At 38.5% G+C, this 23536-nt stretch overlaps 1 protein-coding gene across 1 annotated transcript; it reads right to left on the reverse strand.

Moving 5' to 3' along the window:
• Positions 1–7244: 7244 nt before the first annotated feature.
• On the reverse strand, positions 7245–22450 carry LOC117429032 (pleckstrin homology domain-containing family O member 2-like). Its single transcript, XM_058998892.1, has 6 exons — positions 22094–22450; positions 17459–17608; positions 16878–17000; positions 12169–12273; positions 11725–11820; positions 7245–11537 (listed from the first exon to the last, which is right to left on the reverse strand). Exons 1-6 carry the CDS (start codon positions 22100–22102, stop codon positions 9789–9791), a joined length of 2232 nt encoding a protein of 743 aa, XP_058854875.1. The 5' UTR covers positions 22103–22450; the 3' UTR covers positions 7245–9788.
• Positions 22451–23536: the final 1086 nt, after the last annotated feature.

Consider the following 23536-nt stretch of genomic DNA (forward strand, 5'->3'; position numbering starts at 1 on the left):
CCTTGGTGTCTGTTTACTACATGCGGCCATAGTTAGGCATTCTGTGCACTCTGCTTAATCAGAAAATAGACCTCGGTCAACAATCCAGTCTATATTATTATTCCTCTCCCTTTGAAAGCTAATTGCCTGTATATTACCCTGTGAGCCCAAAATGAATACTTGAATAAAGTTATAAACGATTCAAGAAGAAACGCTTTTGGGCCTGTTCCTTGGCAGTAATGAAACCAGCCAGTCCCTCAAAGCTCCTGGGGTTCTTTGTCTGTGGAGAAAAGTATACTAAGCTATATTTGCAAGATAATTTAGCAACTTTCCCATGCTTTTCCAATGCTTGTAGCCTCAGCGGTTTGCCATGGTTACCTCATCTCTTTGGGGTTCTTTTTGTGCTTGGCTGTGCTTTGTCATGTGTTCAACCCACTTCGATGTGCTTTTACCATGTGGTAAACTTCTATAAGGAGTAGGTCCTTCAGAACTGTTTAGACTGTCACTGGTTTTTACCTCAGAATGCATGTTTGAATGTTATTCAAAGCACAGATTTTGAATTCCTCTTCTGAGTCAATTATATTTTTTATTAAGTAACCCAACAGGCTCAAATGTTTAAATAAGACTGGACAGCAGGCAAACCAAAGTTAAAATAATCAAAACACTGTCAGCAAAGCTAAACACTTGTATTTCATTTTTTAAACACTCTACATATTTATAGATAGTATCTTTATCTGTGATTTAAAGGTCCTTTAAAAAGTCTTGTGGCATAAGTCAGTGGAATTCTAGAATATTTACTCAGGGAATACCACTGTGTGTTTACTCTCTGTAAACATGTATTTAGGGGATACCTGCTGCCCTAGTGGGTCTACCTATAATTACAGTTTGTGTGCACGCACAACTGCACGTTTCAAAACCAAATGAAAGATTGAATTCATTACAGAAATAGCAGATAAACAGCATCAGAGTGACAGGCTGTTTTGCTGTGGTCACCCGGAGATGAAATGAAGCCAACCAACATTTTTGGAAAACACATACCCCTGGAGCCTCATAAAGAGCCTCTCACTGCGCCGAAAATTAAATTATTGCAGTGAGGATAATTGTAAAAAACAGACTGTAAGGTTTGTTAACGGTTTTATGCTGTTACTAGGTGGCACAATACTATCACTTGTATTTAATCCCTGAAATGTTTACAGCAGCTTTAGGATAGTCCAATGCTGGGTGTTGAAATCTATTTTTTTGTCTATAAAGTGAATTGAGAATGAATCGTTTTGTTATCTTGCTGCATTGATATTTTAAGAAGCAAAAAGCAAAGCTTCGACTTATGATGGATTCAGTGGTTTGGTTGGCTTTCCTTGATCAAATTTACAGTGTTAAATTTACAGTCATTTTGCAGTTTGCCAGGATTTTCCCAATGCAAACTGCAAAATGACTTTGTTAACCATAGTTTACTTATATTCATATTTGAGTTACAGTACATTTGTTGTGCTTTACCATCCTTTTACTGAGATTTCACTCCTCATTTATCATTGAAAACTGAAAAATAAATGTGTGTTACAGTTGACTTGCCAAAAGAGAATGCTCTGTCCAGGTGGCAACTATAAAGATGGTCATGTGCTATCAAGAAGCGTGTGTTGCTAGGGGGAACCAACTCAATGTACAGGCCGTAATCCCAGTTTGGCCTACTGTATGTGTAAAGGGCAGTATTGTGTGATACACTGCCGTTACGGATTCTGTCCTGTCCCCTGTCGGTGAGATGAGATGAGGTTAAAAGTGTTAAAACCACAAGTGCATTGTGGTTAAGACACTCGCTTGCAATGTAACAGCTTCTGCCCTGTTATGTATGGGCCACTGTGTATACACTAGGCTTTCACCTCTGAAGGCTGTGTTTGAACCTGTATAAGATCTATACATTTAGTGGAGTTAGTTTGGTAGTAACTTTAGTGGATAGACCCTTTATATATACAAAAGAATTAATTGCTTCTTTAAAAAAAAAAAAAAAACATCTACATCTAGTTGCACTCCACTGAAGCTTACAGAGCTCTAAACAGATTTTCTAAAAAGGCTGGATTGTTTTGGAATTAGTCTTGTTTGTCACTGCGTTTCTTCCTTGCTTTCCCTCAGAGGACCGAGATTGATTTGAATGTAATTACACAGTCCTGTTCTTCCCTGTTCTTTGAATGCGTGCAGTGGATGAAGGTCAGTTCATATTAACTGAATCCCCAGCCTGACAGGAGAAACTCAAAGTGGCAAACTCATTTTTCTTCTCAACGCTTAAATGAAAGAAGTGCCTGCTGGTCTTGTGCAATTACAATACTTGTCAAGTGTTTTAAAGCTGTGTTGAAGTGTTGCATTGGTTGTCAGCAAATCATCTGTGTAAACTGTATAGTATACAGGTAACAGAAAAGGTAAAAAAAAAAAAAAACCTAGACTTTATTTTCAAACCCATCATTCAGTACAGTAATATTTATATTCCCAAGAGTTTGGTGCCATATTGAAGTATTGTAGGTCATCTCTAAAGAGTCTGTTGACGGATTTCTGAGTCCATGAAAGGAACTGCTTAAGTGACATGTCAGCATTTGATTGGATGCCAGGCATTAAGGTCCAACCAAGCAGGTCTATCACAGTACACAGACTTTCAATTGTGAAACAATGCAGTCATAATTAATGGAAAATGTTCCTTCATAAGGATAATCAAAAGCGACAGATATATCATGGATTCATTAAAGATTATCTGGCAATCGGGATTAAACTACATATCTTTTAAATCAGAATTGATTGCCAGTTGATATAAAATACATCTTCACAGCCTGGTGCTTTAAAGAACATAAACAAAGGGTCCCAGGGTGTGTGCTGTAAGGTGGAAGGTGCCATTGATAGACTAGTTTGCAAACATTAAGTAAAATGGATTTGTGAAAAGCCTCTATCATTTATATGGGCAGAGGCTGTGTTTCACTGGACAGCACCTGAAATGGAATTTGACTGAGAGAACCATAGAACACAGCTGTGTACCAAATATGAAGAAGCTATCTCAGAGCCTGTATCACAGGGATAATTAATAATAATACATCAGGTAGAATCTCAAAAGGGATGGCTGATATCTGCGATCAGGGCTGAGAGCCACTAGTTTAAAGTAGCCTGTCAGTTTACTGTAGGTGCACCACATTTGACAGATTTGGCATTTCTCTCAAACCCTGATAGAGTGCAATATGGTTCTCTCTGGCTCTGTAGCTGGTAGTATTTCACTGCCTAGGTGTGACTTGTGTCTTAATCACTTGATGTGGTTAGATTAGTCATGCTGTCAAGGAAAGATATTCCATTTTAGGGTTTTGTGGTAATAACCCTTTATGTTTCTTTATTTTAAAGGATGTCATCTTTGTTTCACTTACAATTAGTTTTTCATCATAAAGACCTTCCTACTCACCTTTTGGGGCTTGTAGTAAAACTATGGCCGTGGTATGAGAATTCTTTACTGGCATTCTGTTACAGCTGGTAGCTCTGGTCTGCACTTAGTCACAAGGCATTGGTCCTTCCAAAGGATAAGTACTCCTTGACCAATACTGATTCATATTTTAGTATTCATGCACCATGTGGAAATGGTTACAGGCATCCAGCATTCACGTAGCATTCAGATAATGTACCTGTCATAATTATGCCAGCCCTTACTGTAACTCCATCTATTATGAGGTGAACTCAAGTTACAGAAGATTTATTTCATTTTCAGAAGAAAAAAAAAACTGAAGAGACTAAAATATATAAAAATACAACTAAAGCACAATACCGCCTTAGTTTGGTTCTATCTTTCAAATAGAAAGTTAATTAGACGTCTCTCTCAGCATTGCACACATAAAACACTTACATACTGTACAATAGTTCCTAAATAAGTCAGCTTTTCAAAGCTGCTGATTTAGTGTTTTTTTTTTTTTTTTTTTTTAATCAGAGCTTAACCACATTTAAAAATAAAAGATGAGAAAGAGTAAAAAGTGTGGTAGAGAGTTTGGCAAATTGTGTGAAAATAACATACAAGTTCGCCATGGTAACCTTTTTACAAGGAAGTTAGTCAAGCAGTTGTTCCTTACTCTTACTTTTGAGTTTGCCAACCTCACATTTAAACAGACATCTACAGCAATGCACAATTACAGGAAAGGGTGAAGGTGCTGCAATCAAATAATTTACTGTCAAACAAGAGTTGAAGAATGAAAAACACTGACTAAACCTTTAACAGCTGCGTTCATGGTGTAAAGAGCAGCGAAACAGTTTCAAATGTGCCTCACTTTCCTAACTGCCCCCGGTCTTACCTTATGAATGTCCAGTTCCAAATATATTTCAGTCAAGGGTAGGGAGTCACTGTAATAAACTCAGCAGTGCTAGTAGATTTTAACTGCTCTTTATTGACTGTAAAATAAAGCACTGCTTTTGTCAGAGATCTTTGCACATGCACTGTGCATTCATGACAAATGAAGTCCAGCAATCTACTGCATCCTGGAAGCGAGGAAAGGAAACCTGGGATCACATTTTAAGATAACCACTGGCTGTTTAAAATTAAAATTGATTAGAGGAGACAGCCCCCTTACTGCACTTGGGCATAAACTAGGCTTGTAAAAGTTCCAAACTAAGCTGTCAGGAAGTCGTAGCAGCTTAAACAATGGAGTCATTGAAGAAACAATTCGACACAATGGCGATCTCTAACCAACAAGCCATCACCCTCAAAGGGTTGAACTGCAGAGAAATACAGAACAGCATCGCAGCGTGCAGTGGGTAATTTAGTATTACTGATTGTTACATAGTTACGGATGATTCGAAGAAGAAAGATATGAAGAAACAACTGAACTGTCAATTTGCTTTATAACATTGTTTCATTTTTGTTAATTATTATTCCCAGAAAGGGAAGGTCAGCAATAGGGGAAGTACAGTAAGATTCAGAACCTGTCAATCACAGCCCCTGACTAGGCACCTCGGTTTTATTGGCTCAATCTACCTCCAGTGTCATAGCTGTTTGTTCTAAAAACATCAACACGAGTCAGCCCATTTGTGCTGATATGATTGAAATAAGGCTTGACAACTATTAAGTGTGGGCAGGGACTGGGGGTGGGAGAGTGAAGCAGCTATCAGTGTCGCTGGAAATGTGCTGAAAGTGTAGGGTGTATTGCAATAATATTGCTTATCATTATTATTTCTAAACCTGTGGTGAAACCATTGCAAAGTACAGCATAGAAAAAAACACTGGTATCTGTTTTCCAGAGTGCTCTAGAGTTATAAGCGGTGTATACTGAAACCTGGAAATCACTATGTGGAAAGTGGACCATGTATAAGGAGATGTACTTTAGGCTTATCTATTTCTAACCTTTATGTTTGTCAATCAAACATGTGGGGTGTGTTGCTATTGCTAGAATGCCTGTTACACTTGCGTGTTGTCCGTGTGCATTTGTAAGAGGTGGAAACCTAATTTGCTTGCCACAATGTTAACCATAATGCAAGCATGTTTCTGTTACAAAGACCAATACACCGCCCTTTTCATTTTAGAAGGGAGCTGGCTGGAAAGGCTAATATGTGTCAAACCGATGGGAACCACATCCTGTAATGCAGGTGCTCTTGAAAAAAGAAAAGGGTGGTAACAGAAAGTAACTGGTAAATGAACACACAGCAACACGGTTTTAATAGTTTAAACCAGTGGGCTTTGTATTGAAAATAGTGCAGTGTTGTGTGTTGTTAAAAGTGTGTTGCTTGCAGTGTATATACAGAGCCATGTTGTATGGGTTTTAACATACAGTACTGCCTGCCTTCAGTACATGCAGATTGCTATAAACTACCTACCTCTCCAGTATGTAGCCTAATGGTAGATAGTGGTCGAATATTGTCTTCATGATGGCAGACAATCAAAGGAGAAAGAGACATCAGTACTGGCAATGAACCAGCATCTGAGAATTGACTGCTGCGTGTCCTTCCTTAAATACAAAGTGAATGAACAGGAAAAACCCTTTTCGGTGTTGGTTGTAGGCTGTGACGCTCTTGGTGGTAAGAAGGCATCGCAAGTATTAATATAATGGTCTTGGGCGTTTCACTTGCAATCACACAGGAAGCAACAGTCAGATGTTACCGTCTATTCATATCTCCCTTCTGCTGCTGCAAGCACAAGAGCCGGAACGTGACGAGCTGAGAGAATCTGCTGCAACCTTTCCTCTGCAAAATCGCACCATTAACAATGCCGTTTTGCCATGTATTTATAACTGCTTCAACTGCAGAACAATCTAATATGTAAAGGCAAGATGAGAAATGGAAATATTAGCCATCTCTTGGGCCTGGTGAATACACCTATATAAAATAAACATGCCTTTTAAAAAAAGACAGCATTGTGGAGCTATGCTTATAGAGACATTGGTTAACAAATATCATAAAACTCTTTCAGAAACACCGCTGTGAGTTAGAGCAAGAGTGAACAGCCGCACTTAATTCCAAACACATACAGTGCACTGTTTACTGTCACAAATGTCTTGAACACCGTATTTATTTTTCTGTCTCGATATCTTTGTTGCTTCTGGAAGGCTGTCTGTGTAGTTTAGACTGTCCAGCCCCTGCTGTGTCTGTGTACATTGCTGTTCAGTGAGGGGGGGGGGGGGGGGGGGGGAGGAAAAGGTGGTTGAAGCTATACGATTCCTGTGGCCTTCACCCTGAATCAGCTAACTACAGGCTGTGTTGGGCTCAGCTGTTTATAATACAGTTAAACAGTCTAACCTCTGCCTGCCTGCATTTCATGGGTGTCCAAAACCAGCTGCATAACAGAATAGCTCAGCTCAGCTGCTTTCAGCCCCATTGTTTGGTTAGTCTTACATGGGAGTAAATAACCCTATCTAAAAACTAGCCCGCTGTCCTTTCTGGTAAGCAGCTTACTGGTGTTGATAGCCTACAGCACTGAGGTCAGTCACAGCCTCACATAGTAACCAGTCTGCTCCTCCCTGAAAGTTGTAACAGATATTTCACAGGAAATAGCACACATCCAAGTATCAGTGCCTGCTCCTTATTTGCATGGTAATATGGTTTGTCAAAAGTTATGTATTCAGCCCACTTTTGTGCTGTGTTTCATTTAAACATAAAATGCATGAAATGCTGGTACTGTGAAGTGGCGGTCGCTAGCACAGCGTGACCCCTGTGGAAAATGCACAGTAGTGTCCAAACAAGAGTGCCTCGCATCTTCTCAAGTGAAGTACAGTGATCTCAGTATGAGGAGCTTGACCGTATTTAACAGCATTCTCAACACAACAGAAGAGTTTGTGGTGAAAACAAGGCTACCTTTATTAAGACATACTTTACACAGCAACACATTTTAGAAGTTTTCAATTCAGAATTACTAAAGGCAAATAAAATCTTGTTATTAGTACATGCTTTTTATTTTACAGTACAATATATTACATAACAGTGCAATATATTTTTTTAAAATAAATAGTTTATCCAATATATTTTAGTCACTGCACGCGTGAATAAAATACTTTTATTTTTCTTATCCAATACACAACGATGAGGTTTGAACACCCATTTTGTGTTATTAGCTACCTGTCTTGAATACCTTGATCTGTCCGCTCTCTAGCTTACAGAGTTTCAGTGAAAAGACTGCCGACTGCAAAGGATTGTAAACTTCCTTAGCGCACTAAATAGGCAAAGTATTCTGGGTAAAACCTGGTGACCAATTCAGTCAAACGTACAAAACATTTATTTTTTCACCTAAATGGGATCAACAATAGAAAAAAAAAACTATGCAGGTTGTAAAATTTTAAAAAAATCTAACAATTTTACTTAAAAAAAAAAAAACTGCATAGAAAACTGTTATAAAAAAAAGAATCTGCATGTCTGCAAACCATATGTGGCCTGGGATAAAGCAGAAGTTGTGAAGGACAGTACTACCCTGCAACAACACTAACACTTTCAATATGGTTCCTGATATCTACATAGTCATATTGATCTCAGAACAGAGTGCACCAGCTACAGAAGAGACTCTGACATAGCGACAAAGTGAAACTAAACTTTCCAAATAAACTTTTCAAACTAAAAGCGTAGTCAATGTTAATACAGTACTGGCCTGTGTGCACACAGTGGCAGGTTTGACAGCCCCAGACACCAGGGTAATACAAAAGGTTGTTGCCTCGCTTCAGACACACAGCTTGGAAACTGACACCATGACAAAGTGCAAGTACAGTCTGGAGTCATTTCTGAATTGCAAGACAATTGTCCAAAAAGAGAACCTACTTTGTTTCTGCTAAATTACATTGCCCCTGATATAAACATACATTAAAGCAGCTTTTTCTTTTACATGTCTAATGCTAAGGCTTTGAGGATTATTTATGGCATACAAAGCATAGCTTGTACAAACGCGCATTGTTAAGAGTTGGAAATGAAGGCTTTCCGTTTCAGTTTTCTGTATACGGCAAATACAGTTTGAAATATCTTTCCCCAGTTTTCTTCATTAGGCCATCACTATAGTATACAGACTACTATTTATAACTCATAATTCATTCCAGCTAGTTCCTGTATATGATTAATACATATCTTTACTACACAATTTTGTGTATGATAATTAGTACATTATGACAGTGAATTCACAGAGTATTAAAAGTTAGCCAACTATTGTTTTTGATGTTTGTTTTTTTAAATAGTGTAATATAACACAATGAACATACCACATCCATGTACTGACTCACATGACTGATTATACAAAGCATTTGATCAGTGCTCATTTGTACATCAAACTAGTAAACAAAAAAAATAAAAAATCATGTATTTTCTTCAGGGTGATAACAAAGTCACTTGGCCTCTTTGGATGTTGTTGTGAAAACAAAGCCCCTCAAAATGAAACTTGCTAGGTGGAGGCACCCATGATTCTAGAATACCAGCAGGGGTCCTGCAGCGACACCCAGAAGTGATATTGCATTAACTGCTTAATATGGGGCACCAATCATACTGAGCAGGAGATCTAGGACTGAGAGAATACACTTTTACATTGGTTTAGTTACACACCGGATACAGTATTTGTGCTGTACAGTGTTTAACATCACACCAGTATTAACAGAATTGCCTCTGGCTAACATTCAGCTAACCCATGCTGATAGCAGCTTCTGTTTGTTGCAGAATTTAGATGTGATTGTGGTGTTTAGGCTTTGCATTTTAATGACAACTTCAAAACCTATGCAATTTTCAGCTTATACATACACAACATGACAAAAAAAACCTCCTGAAATCCGCCTATAGAAATAACAAGAAGGCCTTCCAAACATTTCTGGTATATATATATAAAAAAATGACAAAAAATACCGTATTGAAGCTCACTCACATCCACTTCAGTACTTTTCCATATTCTTACACCATTAATTTCATGCAATTTAATTAACTACTTGGCAGACTATTACTTTCCGTGACTTTAATTAATGGATGTGAATTTTATTAGCATGCCTCTGCCACAAAAAGAGCCGCCCTTTATCCTAAAGAAGACATATCAGTTGGTACTAACCATTTACAAAGATATACTTATACTTCATTATATTTTAGAAATCTGAACAGTGTTAGTAAGGAACCGCAGTGTTTACAATGACTGAATGCAAATGTTTATTTAATATGCATTGAAATGATATCAGAAATCAAAATGAAATGGATAATATAAGTGTAATATATGAGGTTAAGAATTTCTTGTGCAACAATAATAGCTATGCCTACAGCTCCTTATTAGAAAAAAAAATAAATGTACACCCTCATTTTTAAAAGGTACTGTACCTGTAAGTACTATGGACATAATTTACATGAAAGAATGTTGCTTTAAAAAACAGTCAACAGCTTTTCCTCCTTTCGTTTTTTTCTGTTTTGTTTTCTTTTATATTCTTTGCTTCTTGTAAGACTTCATTGGCTTGCGTCAGCTTTTCCATCGCCTTGTTCAGGATCTCTTCTGGCGACTCCTCTTTCTGCGATGACTTACCCGCTAGTGTCCCTTTACTTCCATCAGCTGCCAGGGATTCCTCCTCCATTTCCTGAAGGCACGCCTCTGTTTTTTCAAGTTCCAAGGCTATATTGTTTTGCAGTTCATCCAAATCGCTGATTTCAGACCCTAAACCGGGTTCTTGAAGCGGTTCATTTTGCACTTTCACTTTGGATTCAGACAACAGATCGCCCAGAGAAGCACATCTGACTTTTGACACATATTTCAGAGGCACAGGGGGGCGTGTGTCTAACTGTCGTTTCTTGGTTTCTCGTTGCCGATGATGGCCATCTAAAGATGTTGTGTTTGCATCTTGAATGATTTCATGCTTCAGTTCCTCAGAAGCAGCAGCAGGATCACCTTCTTTGAGGCTTTGCTCAGTGTTCTCTGGTGTGTCAGCTGGGTCTTCACTTGATTCCTCATCCAGGTTTTCCCTGCTGCCATTTAGGGCTGTGGTTGAAGCGCTGATGTCACCATTGTCGGATTCGTCTTCAGAATTACTGGATTGGGCACCATCTTTTAACTGCCCTTCTTCATCTTCGAACACAATCTTAGGAGGAGGTACTGGGTCGCCAGGGGAAGGAGTGACAGATGAAGCCTCTGGTTCTGGAGCAAGCAAAACATCTTCCATGGGTTCAGGTGGATTCAGAACTTCTTCTGAAACACGAGTGTCTTCTATCTTTTCCTTAGCTGCTGGCGAGCTTGTAATATTTTCTTTAGGAGCAAGGGGTTTCATAACTTCTTTTGCAGGTGTGGCATCTTCTGAAACCTTGTTGGTTTCTGGTGGGATGGAAGCATTTACTTTAGGGGGCAGAAGGGGCTTCTTCTTAGGAGGACCAGGAGGGGCAGAGTTATTTTTGACAGTTTCTGGAAACAGGTCTTTTGATTTAGGAGGAGGTTTTGCAAGCTGTACAGTTTCCTCAATGGTACTAACTTCATTAACTGGAACATCTTCAGCCTCCTCTTTAGTAGGTTGAATTTCCTTAGAGAGAGGCTCTGGGGTTCCTTCCTGAGCAACAACAGGGACTGCAGAATCCTCTGTGCCACCAGCTGGAGGATTTGGTTTATTTTCTTTTGAAGGCATAACTGGCTTGAGACCTTTGCTGGGTAGAGATGGGGGAGGTTTATCTTCAGAAGTGCTGCTTGGTTTAGTAGGAGGTGCTGGGGGCTCAGAAGTGTCTTCAGGATGACTGACATGAGCAGGAGCATCTTCTGTCTCTTTGTCAGTTGCTGGAGCACTTGGTTTCTTCAATTTAGAAGGAGGCATGGGTGGCTTGAGCACTTTCTCGGGTGGAGAAGGAGGAGATGAATGTTCGCTGACCGTGTCTTTAGACGTGTTGTTTGGTTTGGTAGGGGGTGTAGGCAGCTTTACAGTTTCAACGTCTTCTGACTCCTCTTCAGTTTCTTCAGGGTTGGGTTTGTTTTCTTTCGAGGGAGGCATTGGGGGTTTGAAAATCTTCTTTGGAGGGGGAGCTGAATCCTCATCAGCAGTTTCTGTAGACAGAGCCGCTGTGTCATTTGGAACAGGGTGGTTTCCATTGGGAGTGTTGTCCACAATGTCAAGATCCAGTCTCAGGATTCCATCTGATGAAGAGGTTGCCAGCTGAAACGTGAAGATAGAATTAATACATTTTCTGGTCTAAAGCTCGATACTGATGCAGAACCTTAATTTATACCAAAATGGCATTCATTTAAAACAAATTATAAAATTATAAACACAATGAAATGACCTACACACGTGGAAGAAACTCTCATGTCATTGTTATTATGGCAGGTACGGTAAGGCTTACCTCCTTCATATGTATTCTTGTTGGTGGCCTTCGTGATTGCTGCATTTTTGGCCTTGTGCGGGTCACATGTTCTAAAGAACAGCCTTCTACCTTAACCTAAGAGAGAAATTCAATACATTATCTTAACCAAACCTAAACAAAAACATGTCATACTTTAAATATTACACATGAACAGATATTCTAACTGCAATAAATACCATAGCTACTTTCAAAGACCGTCCAGCCTTGGACAATCCTAGCTCCTAGCTGTTTGCTTTTATGAATACATTTAATCAGATTCAATTCATCCACCTTGTTTGAATTGAGATTCACTTTTACATTACCTAAATATTGAAGTGTCCGCATTAGTCCGCAATGAAAAAATGCTCATTAAAACCGATTAATCAATCAGCTGCTTCTCAGATTTGTTTTGCAGAAGCCTACAAAGCACAAGGAAACGGTTACCTGATCAAAGATTTTATTTTTAGCTCTGTTGATCCCATCACAAAGGGCTTTGATCCAGGCTTCTTTCTCTTCAGGACTCGGAGCTTGGAATTTGATATCATTTACCTAGAAACCCAAATGATATAGCGGTTAGCAATTGGGAGGCTCTGAACTGAAATATTATGGACTTGAACTCCACCAATTTTCTTGACCAATAAGCCTAACAATGCATAGTCAAGAGCATCCTTTGCCAGTCCGATTACTCCATTCACCATGTCAGAAAACGGTCAAACTGGAGAGAGCGTTTTCATTGGCACAGTTCTAAAACTCTACCACACACCACCAACACACCTTCAATACAGTGTGTTCAGTGTATAGTAATATCTATAGGTTAAATTTGTTAGATCTATATAAAAAAAACGAATAAACTTGCATTCCTTCCATCTTTTGTTTCCTCATTAAATCATGAAGGATTTATAACCGGTTTATGGATTTATTAAAGCTCTGCATCTGCTTCTCAATTACACATTTCTAAAAATGCACATAGAGGAAGTGTCTTTACCCTAATAAACTTAATGGTGTGTTGGAAATCTTTTTTTATGAACTGTCTTGTGATCAAGACACTAAACTAAAAGCAATCAAAAACAAATCTGATTTTTTAAAACACGTTTGTGTATGGCATAAGACTATTATTGGTTTGTACTTTCTGGCTCCTATCCCAAGGAACTTCTAATTAGAAAACGTTACGTCATTTCCGACATACATTTTCAGAATAATTTATACTCACTCTGCATCTCTGTATCTGACCGGCCCAAATAACAGAAAATGCAATCCGTAAAGTAATTAGGATTCAGCAGTGTGGGGATTCTAATTGACCGAGCTGAGAGCTCTTTTTGAGACTGGATAAGTTAGACCGAGCTGCAGTCCAAGAAGGTCTTTGTCACTTTTAAAAACATCACACACAGTAGTTGCCAAAGCTTCATGATTAGATTCTAAGGTTGCCAAGGCTAACTTAGTATATCAGCCAATTGTGACCAGTGTTGTACTGTAGCTCTAAGGATCAATTGCCAGCATTGCTAAGACTTTTGGAATCTTAATAAAAACTTTTCATTGCTCACATTTAGCTATAAACAGTATAAGCCATTCTTGTTACTTACTGTATGTTGGTCAAAGACCTGCTCATTCTAACTTCCCATGGGACAGTTGGAATGGGATAGATTTTCCACTTGCGCTAATTAACATGTGTTTATTTAAATGTCTCAGTTGAGGGGTCATTAAATATAAAATAGAAAAATAAAAATAAAATATGAAACAGATGTAATTATTGAAAGTTTGAGAACTTTGACCTTACTAAAATGAATAAGTCACGCCCAGTCATTATGGCACAGGTGAAAATAGGGCCACGTGTTACTGGAACAACACGCCTTTTTAAATGATAATGGCTCATCTTAACATGAATACAATGTAATTCAACACACAAACAAAAGAGCAGTGTCTATTTTATAAATGTATTTTGGCATTGTAAATTTGCAAATGTTTTAGTTATGTATTAGCAAGTGTTTTTTAAATGCATACAACCTAGTCAACCTTAGGACGTCAGCTGATGTTACAGCACAATTGTATTTAATACAGGTGTTGCTGAGTGAACAGGAATGGTAATTTAAAAAGGAAGTTGGAAAGAAAACCTTCCCATGACATCACTAGGGTTAAATCATATGAAACGTTTCTGGCTGCAGGTAATAGAAATGCAACCTGTACTGAATTCTCATTGTGTGATAGCTTTGGAACATTATGGTACAGCTGTGTGGGGTGATTTACTGTCAGGTATCAGCATTCAAATACAGTCTTGGTTGCGCTCTGAACAGCATGGAATCAAACAGGAGTCATAAAAACAGATACTCAGGCAATAAAGACCTGCTGTGCAGAATTCATTTAAATAATGCTGATTTTGAAGAAAGAGACAGTGCTTATAAAAGCATGTTAGGGAAAAAAACTCCACATTTTTCTTTTTTTACAGGTCAGGATTACCAATAACTTCGATAACTGTTTTTATTTTATTTCCTATTCATATTTTGTTTTAAATCAGTTGCACCCCGAACGGTTTTATAAATATCGATCTTTAAGAAGGTTGTTACCTCACAAGCCCATGCTGAAAATGTTTCTTATAAAATTAAAAACAAAGGAGAATGTGATTTACAGTTCTCTTCACCATTGAAGACATTTCTTCACAAAGAAACTTTAGTCTAAGAATTGTACACGTTTCTTTTAGTATTACTGCTAAAACAGAGCTTGCATACAGTAGCAGCAGGATGGCTGCTTAGTTCATGGCTTTTATAATGTTGACAAGTTTCTTTTCCTATTAGAAATTCTGACCTTGCACTGGATTAAAAGTTTAGTAAACCTGCTCCAATTTGTTCAGGTGACTTGACCAAAATCAAACACGAGGTCAATGACGTGAAGCCAAAGCCAGATTCTCTTGGCTCTTTGTTGTTTGCTCAGGCCACTGGACCAAACTGCAGAAGAATCCTGTTTTAGCAGGCGTTACCGTGTCATGTGACTGAGTCAGGATGGAAATGCTGCATGAGGCCAAAATCCATATAAAAGGGGAAGTGGCTTGTATATTTTATCCAGCCCATTTAACTTGTTATATCTGTAAGTACATTCTCCATGTTTCCTTTCCATCTAATGTAGGTGTGAGACTGTAACACAGATAGTGATGACTTTGTGCACACAGCCAGTCCAATGCATTCAATGTGTGTGGAGAGCGTGTCAGCATTTTCAGCAGCTTTGAGAGTGCAGTGATGTCTTTATCTGTGGCAAGGACCATCTTCTTCTTGTTAAGAATTCAAGACGTTACATCTTTTTGCCTTGTGTCACAATACAATTCCTTGAATACACTATGGTTCCATATACTGTACAGTACTGTAGCTGTCTGACAGAGAAGGCTGGCAGAGTAGGTATGGAAAATGAATTACCCTCTTAAGCCAGCAGAGGGTGGAACCTCTAGGTCATAATTAGGGCACAGGGCCTAATCAGACAAGTACAGCCTACAAATCCACTGTTACTGCTGTCTCTGGACCTGGCTTCTATTTTAGCTAGTCCTTTTTCTTTAAGAAAGTGTGTTTTATGCTAAGATTTCATGTTCACGTGTCTATTTTCTAAACAAATGAGAGACTTATATTGGCTTTGGTCGGTTTAAAATGTATATACAGCAGAGATTTGTATCAGGGTTCAGAGTTCACTTCCACTTTCTGTGCATTACCCTTCAGGTATATACAGTGTCAACATGATGGTGAAAACTCTTTCATCATGTTCTTTAGATGCAAAGTTAAAGACATGGTTTTATTCTATGCAGAGAGGCACAGGATTTGAAACCTGTTTGTGGCTGTGCCTGATGAGGCCACAAATATTCCCTCGCTGGGTAAGTGTCATAAAGATATATCACAGTCACACAACAACATATGAGAGTGTGTGAAGAGCCTCGCTACAGTACAGTACATGGAAAACCTGAGACGGAAAATACAGAGAGGAGGTGTGTGACATCAATCACACAGAAGAGCCCAAAAGGCTAACTGTGCTGCCGTTTGTGATTAATGCGCTGAGGAAATACTTGTGACTTGAGAAAAGGGTAGCTCTGCCAAAACCAGGGGCAGGAAAAGTAAACTGAACAAAAAAAATGTTTCTTCTAAAAAAAAAAAATGTTAAGAAAACAGGCTGTGAAAAGGGCTAGGTAAGGATATTTCCAAATCCCTGGTTGAAAAGTTCTCCAGGATATGTATTAGAGGGGATATTCATGGCAGTTTAATTTATGGGCTGTTTATGGAATTTTACATAAAACTGCACTGCTGTCTTTTAAAATATTCAATACATCCTTTAGTTTATCTTTGAAAGAACTTTTTTGAGTATAGTGATTGCATGGGGTTCTATGTAAAGGCATTTACACAGTTTTCATGGACCATAATGATCATCGTGACTGTGTGTGAAAAAGGGACAGGTGATACACGTGCAAAGATGTATTGCTTTCAGAAGAGTGCGTGAACAAAAAGACAAGGCCACCACGACAAAATTTAAATATACCATAAACATACAGGCTTATGTTTAACTATCGCTGTAAAAAAAAACAACCTGCGATGTAGTTAATCTCCAGCAAGAAAACCGTACAGCTTCAGCTCATTTTGACACTCGACACTATACAGGAAAGAGTCCTTGTGAGCACTGAACACAGACCATGGGCAAGGAGAAGTGTTTGTTGTGGTCCCACACACAGAGACATGGGGGTGTGCCGTTTAAATTGGCCTGTCTCAGTATAAACTATATCCTTCCTGCTGTACAATGTTTGGTCATCAATACAAAATGATCCTCAAAGCTTTTTACTCCATAGTGTAAATTACTCTGTTTTTTTAAGGTAAAAAAAAAAAAAAAGATTTAAAAACATTTCACAAAAAAGCTGACTGTATTAAAATACCTAATGTATTTATTTTTATTGTCTCATTTAAAAAAAAAAAAAATTCAAATGAGCGATGTACATTTTGGTGTAAATGATAAATATCTGACCTTCTATCCCAGTATGTTTTTGCACATTTCCAATACATACACTCACTTTTCTGCTTTTAATTAGTGTGTATGAATTTATTCTTGTATGTTGTCTTCCTAAACACACTCATACATCAAAACATTAATCATAACCTGTACACACTGCAAAGCTAAAGGACTTATACAGCAAGACTTACCTTATTTACAGGCTTGGCAGCTCGAATTAAAATGAGTCTGTTTTTCTTTTTAAAAGCGCTTCGTAATTCGTGGCATTTATCATAGCTTTCCAAGTCCACTGTTTCTATGCAAGTCTTTTCTTCCTACACAAGAGACGAAAAGATAGACACAGATCAGAAAGATACTGTACCAGACACATTACCGTACCATTTTAGTGGCATTCATTTTCACAGCCCTTATTAAAATGTTCTATTGCAAGGCTATATATAAGCATACTTGTGGCGACTACAAAGTCATTAAACTAGTACTGTACTGGTGCCCCTTAGGGCTGCTAGAAATGACAGATCGTTTCCTAAACTGTCCATCTCTTCGCTTGTTATCTAAGGGCTGTATTTAGAAAATAAGCCAGTTTGATATTATTCATGTCTATGACAATTGTAATACTTGTCCACCAGGTAGCACCAAGTTCTAAGTAAAATTGAATTCAACATTTTGACCACAGTGTTTTTTGTACATTGCTTGTGGGCTGTGTTACTGCCCCATGTCTCAAGTCACGAGCTAAACGCATCAACTAAACAGTAATTTCAAGAAGAAACGTTACATCATTTTCATAGACCAGAAGCTGGGTCTTCTCTAACTGGATGTAGCGGTCCTTGTATGTCCCCAGGAACTTCCCATAGGATTTCTTAATCCAGCCAGCCTTCCCGTCAAACTTTGCAGCTTTCTGCTGGGTTTTATCCTCCTTCACACCCTGCACAGCATGGGAAGACAGCAGGGTAGATAACTGATTAATGAAGCAGAAAGCCATACGGAATTAGAATGGCACATACAGAACACTGTACATTCATTCAGCTCTCAGCAATTCTGTCACAGCTTCATTTAAGAAGCAATACTAATTGAACACATCATCAGCAAGCAATTCGGTGAATCCTGAATTAACCGGTCACTAAAGGGAGATAACATTTGTGGGGTTATTCAAAAAAACGACACTAAGTGACTCTAAAAAGAAAGAAGAATACATTAGTTAAGAGTTTTTCCTCCTGGTGCATTTGTGATAAAAACTGGCTGGCATGGTTTAATGTCACAATAGCATTTGGTCAGTTGAAACAAGGTGATTGCAATCCAGACTAAAATGCGGTCCACTTCTCTTCATAGCTCTGCTACAGAGCTGTGATCATGTGTTCATCAGCTGAAACCTGCAAAGCCCTGGGTATGGGAGAATTCAATGATTGTATGCAGTTATTATAATTGTGTAATGTTCTCTTTTTTAATACATGATAAGGCTAGCAACACCATGAATAAAATAGCATCCTTGGGACAGTGTAATTTGTAGCTGGTTGAAGAGTTTTAATTCCAACGGTCTTTGCTACAGTTAGCATCTACCATGTACCATATTACAGTCTGAATCATGTACAGGGTAAAGGACTTCTTAAGCTTTAAAAACTAAAACAGTTTATCTGGAAAATTTGATTAGATCCAGTAATTGTGTGGGTGCTGTGAAGATTGCACTGAGGAACTGCTGAACACATTTTTTTTGTTTTAAACAGCAGATACTGTGACGATAAAAGCTGTCACATCTGCAAAGCTTTACCACAGTTGCAAATACAGTTATTTTAAAATTGAAATAAATAAACTGCTGACCTGGTAAGTTACTGTGACAGATTTCCTGTGTTGACAAACTTTGTGATAGGTGTGGAAATTCTGCCATGTGTGTGCACTCTGTACCAGTACAGTTCAGCTAAACTGTGTCAATGGAAACAGAGCCAGGAGATCTGGATCCTCGCTCACAACAGACACACTGTCACCTTGAAGCAATAAATTGTACTAGTGCTTTAGGGTCCCAGGTGTAAAACTAGGCAGAAGCGCAACTCCATCTTAGTATTGATGTTATTGTAAAAAAAAAAAAAAAAAACCCACCATGTATACATGTAAAATCCGCATTTTAAATTAGCCGTGAACCTAAACTCAGACTGCAAGAGCGCACATGAAAACTGTTTGTATTAGGAAGACTTATCTACTGTAGCGGGTAAATGCAAGAATAGCATTATTGTGTGCAGTCAGCCTGACTGTAGGCGAAGGAAAGTGGTTGCCACTGTTTTAAAAATAAATACAAATGAAAGGAAATGGCAGAGCGATGCAAGTACACCCCTAAGCACAGCTAGAAAGTTATAATAACATTTGGCTCCGCTTTTAAGTGAGTTATGGTGCCACCTCCATTGTCTAAAGTGGGCTTGCACCAGCGGTACTGGGCATAAAATAGAGCTACTTTTTTTATAATGGGTAACATGGATACACCACAAAGAAATACTCATTTATAACAGCACATTGATACTAATTTATCAAGACTGCATCGTTTTGTATACATGCTTCTTACAGTACATAATCATTCATTTTAGATGAAAAAAAAGGAAATTGAACGTAAGAAAATAAACACTGGGAAAGTACATGCACTTAACCTTATTTTGAGTACAGGCTGTGTTTCTCCATTTGACACTGAATTACGGTTATATTTGCTTCCTCATTTTACTTCACCAAGGGTTTAATCCACAGGCGATCCAAATCATCTGAGCATTTTTATGAGCCTTACAATAAACAGCCAGATGCCCATGCCAGAAGTTATGACAAAGCTGGAAACCAGTGGGTTATTGATAGTTCACACAGGCTCAGCTACGTCTAGAGGTCAGCCAAGTCTATGAGGTCAGCCAGAAGGAGTGGGCCTTGATGTAGCAATATCCAAGCAGTACTGTGTATGACCCCACCCACACTATAAGGCCCAATGACCTCTCTTATACAAGACAACAGACCCTTGTTGTTTAGCCAATCGAATACTAGTCTATTCTGATCAATGTTTTAAACATGAAACATGCAAAGTGCAGGACTTTCAAGGCTAGTTTATTTGTATGGAAAACATCCAAAAGCTTTACAAAGCCCTATTTTGAAGTGAAAAGCCAGTGAGAACCACCATCATTTTAACAGCATGAAACCAGCAAGAAACTACTCAGAACAATAACCGAACTGCTCCTTCCTCGACGGTTTCATATGATACCGTCACAATGGTTTTATTCGTCTCAGAAAACGTGCCGTTGCCTCTGCACTTGCTTAAAAACAGGGGACTTAAACTTTGGTATACATTTCCTCAATCCGCCTTGGGACCCAACACACATATTTCTAATCCAAACCGATACATCTTACCATTGGGGTGATGCAGACAAATGCTGCTACTACTACTCAAAGCGGATGATTACATGTTACTGCAGCTACACGTGTGGCAATCTCTCTGCAGTACCTGTTATTGCTGGCTCTGGAACACAGACTCAAACACAAGAGGAACATTACACATAAACAGCACAAAGGGGAGGGAAACGTTGGTTACATAATGGAAGTCTGCAAGGCTGGGTGTTCACCAGTGGTTAATGTGACTAAGGGGTTGATTTGATCAACCTATACCCCACTGGGAAAAGCCACAGCTGGATTTTTGGCGCATTTTACAGCACTGGTGAATCATCCTGGATTGCATCACCCACCTCTCCTTGATTATCCTGGGACTACCCCGAATAAAAAGTGGGGGATGCAATCCACCGGAATCCTGCTCTAAATAAAATCCAGCTGCTGCTTATCACAGCGGGGTACAGGGCAATCAAATTAACCCCTGAGTACAGTAAGGGCAAGTCCTGTTTTCACAGTGTGTAGGTCATGCACCCTCCTACCTCCTTATGAAGTGTACTGTGCATGTAACCAACCCTTTCCTGCAGAATCCCACTAGAGAACGATTCACAGTACAATTCATTTTGTGAGGGAGAACAGCCGAATCACCATCAACCGTGCTGGTAACGACTTCCAATCTGCCCTGGTCAGGAGGTAACCACAACTTAATCACCTCATCTGAATAGCAGACTTCATCAGCATGAGGCTTCATTATCTGGAAGTCATCGTAAGTCAAGTGAACAAAACTTGTGCTAAGGGTTTTTTTTTTTCATATAACTGTAAAATAAAGGTGTACTAGCCTGGCCCGTGTCATGTACGGTGGCCAGGTTGGCCCTTGTTATGCAGTGGTATGGTGCTGTTTAATAGGTTGTGTATGCTGGAGCAGAAGACAAGCTTTGCCGGTTGACAGCTGCTTGACAAGCAATGCTGGACAGCTGTATGGCTTATGCTAAGACAAACCCATGTGCGGTTAATTAAAATAGCGCATCTTTGATTGACAAGTATACACTAAAACGAAATGTGTAAGCAGGCGAGTGGGGGTGAAACACAACCCTGTCAAACAAACAACTATATAAATACTGTGTATAAATATATGTGTGTCTAAATAGCAATGACGGTACATACATGTCACATTTCCATTGCAATCTATAAGCTCGTAACATTAAAATAAATTATAAAAAGAAACGGAAATGGTTCATTTTTTGTTGGTGTAAATTTGAGGAACCCTCCCGTGTAGTTACAGTTAACTCGTGAGACTAGTATGTATATATATATATATATATATATATATATATATATATATATGTGTGTGTGTGTGTGTGTGTGTGTGTGTCCCATATTTTATCTGAACTGCCTTTATAAACCGGAGAAATCAACAGGTCTAAAATGAGTGTGAGTTTTGAGTTCTCGCCACGTTCATGAAGGCTATATGCTTTGAATGGGCGTTTTTTTTTGTCTATTATTTTCTAATTCCTGGACTGCCTGTAAACATGTACCTAAAAACTGCTAAATAAAATAATAATAAAAACCCTTAACAGTAAAATAAATAAGTGCTTCCTTATACCCACCACATCTATTACTGTACCAAGAATTTGAAGAAAAAAATATGATGAAAGCTCTCCTGTCAAATAATAGCGGTTGTTATTTGTTTTGTTTTGTTTTGTTTTGATAATAAAATGCTTCGATCTATTGGTTTTAACATACCGTCTTATTTCCCCCGGTTTTATATTATTACTAACAGAACCGATGGCTTTTCAGCGATGCAAGGCAAGCTGGTAGTGTAAGCTCAGCACCAAAAGCCTGTCTTGTTTTTTTTTTTTTTTTTTTTTTTTTAAAAAAGGCGTAGACACTGCGCTACCTTGTTTTGAAACTTCCTGGAAGTCAACAGCAAACACTTTTGCATCGAGGGTTGTTTGTAAATATATCTTTTTTTAAAAGAGCGGTAACTTCAACAACAATGTTCCTAAGTAATGTAAAATCAAGAGTTTGCGGCAAACGAAAGTGTGTGCAATGTCTTGCAGAACATACTCACATCTTCCATGATATAGAACAGCTAAGATCCGCTATGTCAGGATGAAATCACTTGAAGACGGTCTTATCTCTCAGAAAATGCAAATATTTGCCCCCTTTTACTGTCCGGTTTGACATTCACCATGACGCGAGAAGGGGGAAGAAATAGGAACTGCAAAACTTAAACGCCAAGGATGTATTCTGCTGGTATCTTTTCCTCTTTTTGACTCACTGGCTGCTACGAAAGAAGTTCAGAAGAAAAAAAAAACTTTCGTTTCCGGTAAAGTCTCTGTTGCTTAGATTCAAGCAGGCGCTCTTATGAGGTGGAAGTGGATTCTGAGTACGCCTCATTAATGTATCTTTATTACAGCAAACAAACTTTGAATTTAAACCTAATATTAATTTCAACAGGTTCTAAAAGACACCCAATAAAACCACTGTTGTTTTGCGACTAGGGTGTAGAAGTCCTACTAGAGAAACACTGATGAAAGGTGCATTCCTCCTTATATGGCAAATATTCTAACTAGCTATATGGAGCATTTTCTAGTAATTGATCACTGAAAGACAGCTCAATTAGTTTATGACATTTAAAAAAAAAAAATTGGGGCAGAGGTATCTTTTTATGTAGTAGGCTACTGCCTTAATATAATAGGTATTTGTTTAACGCCTTCATAAAACTAATGTTAGTACTGTAGTACTTTTGTTGTATTAGTTATTATTAGGATTATTGTTATACATTAGTCATCCCTGTTAAATAACAACGTTTTGTGACGTCATGCAGGTTCAGTGGAGGCGATGTTTTTGCCACACCCAGGAGGTGAAACCAATGTATGACGCTGTACTCATTACAGTAGCATAACCTTTAAAGTGCATGTACATATTAGGCAGTGAGGCGATTGCATGTTCTAGTGTGGTTTCAATGCCTAAAATTAGGGACCACTCAGTGCGCCTGGTTAAAATTACTGCAGCTTGATGTTGATCTAGACTTGTAAACTTTGGGTTTAGAAATTACTTGAAAGATGCCCAACTCAAATATTAAACAAGAAGTTTTCATCATTGCATAGGACTGCATCATGCTTCATACACAAGCCCAAACAATCAGTCCTGAAATTGTCCCAGTGTTACAGGTTCTCCATAAGTTCCCTTTTAATCAGTCATTCAAAGTCCAAGTTTAGATACAATAAAACAACCTTTATTTCCCCTTTTCATTTTGTCAGTGAGCGTGCCTGTTGCTGATGTATTTCACAGTATGGTAAATGTTTTATAGTCTGCATGGATTTGGGGAAATCCATCTTAATTGATGTATTTGCTAAATGTATGTATTTGTTATGAAGGCACTGATGTCTGCACAGTTGAGGTTACTCGGTGTGCAGTTGCTCAAAGTAACTTCCAGGACACATATACAGATATGCAAATTATTAAAAGCACCAGGCTTGAAATAAACATGAACATAAAACAAGCCCCA

This window comes from Acipenser ruthenus, chromosome 24, assembly GCF_902713425.1.
Source record: "Acipenser ruthenus chromosome 24, fAciRut3.2 maternal haplotype, whole genome shotgun sequence".
In the NCBI taxonomy this organism is placed as follows: Eukaryota; Metazoa; Chordata; class Actinopteri; order Acipenseriformes; family Acipenseridae; genus Acipenser; species Acipenser ruthenus.